A 6,000-nucleotide genomic window follows, 5' to 3' on the forward strand; every position below is an offset into this window, starting at 1 on the left:
GACGGCGCACATTTGGCCCGCCGGCGTCGTCATTGTAAATAATAATTTGTTCTTAACCGACTTGCCAAATTAAAAGGTTTATATAAAAAAGGCTAGATATAAAAAATGAAATGTTGCCATTACTACTTCCTCCAGTACTTTTGTTACATACCCAGTACTATAGCTATACACACCCAGTTCTGACAGCAACATCTGCCTACCAAGGAATGCCACTCGTCATGTGGAGGCTGAAGTTGGGTTTCCTTCCAAAGCCACAAGAGTTTATGCAAATATTCTAAAGTCAACACAGGGGAAAAAGTGCATATTTCTTGTCTTGTCTATTTCGTGTCTTTTCGGACTATCTAGCAGATAAATAGCTGTGTGTGATGCCGCAGTGCACATAACAGCACTTTTGCGCCTGAGGTTTCATGTACAGAATCAAATACAAAACAGTTTGTTTCAACTCTACAATGGGGTTTTTCTTTGTGTCATGAAAAAAACTAAAATCTGTTGTGGTTTAAATGCCTGGTCTGGTTGTGGTGGATGACCTATAGACAACAGTCTGACGATAGAGGACAGCTTCTAAACTCAGCAACAACAGCAAAAAAACAACCTCTCTCTGTCAACTGTGCTGATTTTCAGCAAACTTAAACATGTGTAAATATTTGTATGAACATAATAAGATTCAACATCGGAGACATAAACTGAACAAGTTCCACAGACGTGTGACTAACAGAAATGGAATAACGTGCCCCTGAACAAAGGAGGGGGGGGGGGGGGGGGGGTCAAAATCAAAAGTAACAGTCAGTATCTGGTGTGGCCACCAGCTGCATTAAGTACTGCGGTGCATCTCCTCCTCGTGGACTGCACCAGATTTGCCAGTTCTTGCTGTTCCACAGCTTCCTGGATATTTAGTGGTAAAATGCATCAAGATCATCATCACAAGTTAAAGTTGATTATAACTTATTCAATATAAACTCTGTATACGTCACCATGTCGTGGTGGTAGTGGGCTATAACATCGTCGCAGGAAACCCACGTGTGTTTTACTATCAATACTAGTGCATTTCCACCTCCATTGTCACATAATCTATTTCACCGACAAAATAAATAAATAAATAAAAATAAATAAATAAATAAATATATATCCCACCTGGTCTAGCTTGTTTTGTTTTGTTGACATTGGGAAGTCTTTAACCAACAAGGTTGCTGTTTCCATAAGGCCTTTTTTTAATGCATCAGGTCATGAAATGGTATGAAAACCTAGTTAACTACAACCTGGCCGCCTCCCCCTTTATGTGATCTTTTAACATTAGCTGCATATCTACCAGGACAGTTTGAACACTTTCAACAAACGGTCAACAAGCTCAGAAACACACGTGGTCGAGTCTGGTCTGGAAACGTAGGATAATCTCTCTGTTTCTCTCCCTCTGTCCAACAGCAGGACATTAGATTCTCTCCCTCTGTCCAACAGCAGGACACTAGATTCTCTCCCTCTGTCCAACAGCAGGACATTAGATTCTCTCCCTCTGTCCAACAGCAGGACATTAGATTCTCTCCCTCTGTCCAACAGCAGGACACTAGATTCTCTCCCTCTGTCCAACAGCAGGACATTAGATTCTCTCCCTCTGTCCAACAGCAGGACATTAGATTATCTCCCTCTGTCCAACAGCAGGACATTAGATTCTCTCCCTCTGTCCAACAGCAGGACACTAGATTCTCTCCCTCTGTCCAACAGCAGGACATTAGATTCTCTCCCTCTGTCCAACAGCAGGACATTAGATTCTCTCCCTCTGTCCAACAGCAGGACACTAGATTCTCTCCCTCTGTCCAACAGCAGGACATTAGATTCTCTCCCTCTGTCCAACAGCAGGACATTAGATTCTCTCCCTCTGTCCAACAGCAGGACATTAGATTCTCTCCCTCTGTCCAACAGCAGGACATTAGATTATCTCCCTCTGTCCAACAGCAGGACACTAGATTATCTCCCTCTGTCCAACAGCAGGACATTAGATTCTCTCCCTCTGTCCAACAGAAGGACATTAGATTCTCTCCCTCTGTCCAACAGCAGGACATTAGATTCTCTCCCTCTGTCCAACAGAAGGACATTAGATTCTCTCCCTCTGTCCAACAGCAGGACATTAGATTCTCTCCCTCTGTCCAACAGCAGGACATTAGATTCTCTCCCTCTGTCCAACAGCAGGACATTAGATTCTCTCCCTCTGTCCAACAGCAGGACTTACCACTCTATCGTTTTCAGGAGGCAGGTCGAATACACATCTCAGCTTGGAATCCATGAGGTCATCGGGTTTCGCATCTTTCCACTGGAGGAGAGGAGAAACACATTGGCATGTTATTCATCAGACTAAACTACTATTAGCTGCACTTGTGCCCGCACAAAACACACACACATGGGTTGGGCGATATTATGATAGTATCGTCTATCGACGATGATTTACGGCCATCGTCGATGACGATTTATGGCCATCGTCGATGACGATTTACGGCCATGACGACGCCGTGACGTGACGGTTTAGCCTATTTGAACTTAAAAACCGAGTCGGTCGAGCGCACGGCAGTGCAGCACACGAGTGTCATCCAGAGTCATTGTCGTATTGCTATAGCTTACTTCGACAAATATGTTTATATAGCCTACAGAACGCAAGAGAGGAATGCAGAGAAATCCACCAAAGCAGCGCAAAATGTCCAGTCAGAAAATAGTCTACATTTGTCAGATGCAAGGGGCTCACAGCCTTAAAACTGTTGCTGCCCTCTACTGGACTATAGGGGAAACTACCACACCTGTTGCTGCCCTCTACTGGACTATAGGGGAAACTACCACACCTGTTGCTGCCCTCTACTGGACTAGAGGGGAAACCACCACACCTGTTGCTGCCCTCTACTGGACTAGAGGGGAAACTACCACACCTGTTGCTGCACTCTACTGGACTAGAGGGGAAACTACCACACCTGTTGCTGCCCTCTACTGGACTAGAGGGGAAACCACCACACCTGTTGCTGCCCTCTACTGGACTAGAGGGGAAACTACCCCACCTGTTGCTGCACTCTACTGGACTAGAGGGGAAACTACCACACCTGTTGCTGCCCTCTACTGGACTAGAGGGGAAACTACCCCACCTGTTGCTGCCCTCTACTGGACTAGAGGGGAAACTACCACACCTGTTGCTGCCCTCTACTGGACTAGAGGGGAAACTACCACACCTGTTGCTGCCCTCTACTGGACTAGAGGGGAAACTACCACACCTGTTGCTGCCCTCTACTGGACTATAGGGGAAACTACCACACCTGTTGCTGCCCTCTACTGGACTAGAGGGGAAACCACCACACCTGTTGCTGCCCTCTACTGGACTAGAGGGGAAACTACCCCACCTGTTGCTGCCCTCTACTGGACTAGAGGGGAAACTACCACACCTGTTGCTGCCCTCTACTGGACTAGAGGGGAAACTACCACACCTGTTGCTGCCCTCTACTGGACTAGAGGGGAAACTACCACACCTGTTGCTGCCCTCTACTGGACTAGAGGGGAAACTACCACACCTGTTGCTGCCCTCTACTGGACTAGAGGGGAAACTACCACACCTGTTGCTGCCCTCTACTGGACTAGAGGGGAAACTACCACCTGTGGATCTCATATGGTTTTGTTGGGGCTGGGCTGTTGCCAAAATGCAAATCTGGATAACTGTTTAATGCTATATTGATAGTAAATGTACAGATTATATGATAAGGGAACAACAGTTCAACCTTTTCCACTGTAACTAATACAAATGTGCCCATATTCTTGAAGAATGTGAAGCTCACTGGTTTGAGACCACAAAAATCAACCACATCGACTAAATAGTACTGCTAATAACTATTACAAATACTGTGATCAGAAAAATAGTTTAGAGGTTAAATTATTTAAAAGATACAGGTTCATTATTTCTACACGTTCTACCTTCATTAGGCCCTAATCTATAGATTTCACATGACTGGGAATACAGATGTGCATCTGTTGGCCACATACATACAAATAAAAGTACGGGGCATGGATCAGAGAACCAGTCAGTATCTTGTGTCAACAGCCTGATCAACTCTCTTTCACATAGAGTTGATCAGGCTGTTGATTGTGGCCTAAGGAATGTTGTTGTACTCCTCTTCATTGGCTGTGTGAAGTTGTTGGATATTGGGGGGGAGAATTGGACCAGGCTGTCATAGATGTCAATCCAGAGCATCCCAAACAGGCTCAATGGGTGACATGTCTGGTGAGTATGCAGGCCATGGAATAACTGGGACAGCTTCCAGGAATTGTGTACAGATCCTTGCGACATGGGGCAGTGCATTTATCATGCTGAAACATGAGGTGATGGCGGCGGATGAACGGCACGACATCTCGTCATGGTATATCTGTCTGTACATTTAAAATTGCCATCGATAAAATGCAATCGTGTTCGTTGTCCGTAGCTTGTGTCTGCCCATACCATAACCCAACCGCCACCACGGGCCACTCTGTTCTAGAGCTCTCCCACCACAAAAAAAATAAATAATCGTTTGACCAAGTCTCGTCTGTTCTTTCAACCAATCGGACGGTCAAAATGTTAAAACATGCATTTCTCCATATATAGACACATCCTGTGTGTTAATAAATCAACTGTGTGTCGACTACTGAGCTGGTCTGAAATCAACTCAACTCAGCAAAAAAAGAAACGTCCCCTTTTCAGGACCCGGTCTTTCAAAGATAATTAGTAGAAATCCAAATAACTTCACAGATCATCATTGTAAAGGGTTTAAACACTGTTTCCCAATGCTTGTTCAATGAACCATAAACAATTAATGAACATGCACCTGTGGAACGGTCGTTAAGACACTAACAGCTTACAGACGGTAGGCAATTAAGGTCACAGTTATGAAAACTTAGGACACTAAAGAGGCCTTTCTACCGACTCTGAAAAACACAAAAAGAAAGATGCCCAGGGTCCCTGCTCATCTGCGTGAACGTGCCTTAGGCATGCTGCAAGGAGGCATGAGGACTGCAGATGTGGCCTTGGCAATAAATGATATACTGTGAGACGCCTAAGACAGCGCTACAGGGAGACCAGACGGACAGCTGATCGTCCTCGCAGTGGCAGACCACATGTAACAACACCTGCACAGGATCGGTACATTCGAACATCACACCTGCGGGACAGGTACAGGATGGCAACAACAACTGGCCGAGTTACACCAGGAACGCACAATCCCTCCATCAGTGCTCAGACTGTCCGCAATAGGCTGAGAGAGGCTGGACTAAGGGCTTGTAGGCCTGTTGTGAGGCAGGTCCTCACCAGACATCACCGGCACCAATGAAGCTGATGGCGCCTTCAGTAGGCTTCACCAGTGATCGGCAACCTTTTCCATTTGGAGTACCAAGTTATAGTACCATTTCTACTGATCTGTGTGCCGGTTATGATTTCCATATGCACATTTTACTGGAACGGTTTCATTTCATTTATAATAACAGGTCTTCATATCTCAAAATCTATGTCATGTGGTTAAGCAACACTATATCTAAAATGAAAATAATACACATCTATAAGTAACTTCTATTGCCAACTATGTTGTTGACAAATTCTCTTAAGTGTTGTTCCCAAATTACTTTTTATTTTCTCAGACTCACGACTCATTCAAAACCTCACATTTGGTTCACAACCCACCAGTTGAGGATCGCTGTCATAGATCATACACTGGGGCGCAAGTTGCACAACATTACAGTATGTTCCTCTAGAACAGGGTTCTCCAAACCTGCTCCTGGAGAACTAGCCTCCTACAATCCTGGTGTTTGCCAGCTTCATGGCCAACCAGCTGAGAGGATGCCCTACCGGCTGAGAGGATGCCCTACCGGCTGAGAGGATGCCCTACCGGCTGAGAGGATGCCCTACCGGCTGAGAGGATGCCCTACCGGCTGAGAGGATGCCCTACCGGCTGAGAGGAAGCCCTACCGGCTGAGAGGATGCCCTACCGGCTGAGAGGAAGCCCTACCAGCTGA

At 45.8% G+C, this 6,000-nt stretch overlaps 1 protein-coding gene across 1 annotated transcript in view; it reads right to left on the reverse strand.

Annotated features, from left to right (window-relative positions):
- Positions 1 to 6,000, reverse strand: part of LOC110509137 (vesicle-associated membrane protein-associated protein A) — a 42,876-nt gene that overhangs the window by 12,560 nt on the left and 24,316 nt on the right. Inside the window, exon 4 of the mRNA XM_036965925.1 lies at positions 2,222 to 2,302. Coding sequence (XP_036821820.1) covers positions 2,222 to 2,302 — 81 coding nt within the window. The remainder of the gene's footprint in view (positions 1 to 2,221; positions 2,303 to 6,000) is intronic.

Source organism: Oncorhynchus mykiss, chromosome 28, assembly GCF_013265735.2.
Source record: "Oncorhynchus mykiss isolate Arlee chromosome 28, USDA_OmykA_1.1, whole genome shotgun sequence".
Taxonomy (NCBI): domain Eukaryota; kingdom Metazoa; phylum Chordata; class Actinopteri; order Salmoniformes; family Salmonidae; genus Oncorhynchus; species Oncorhynchus mykiss.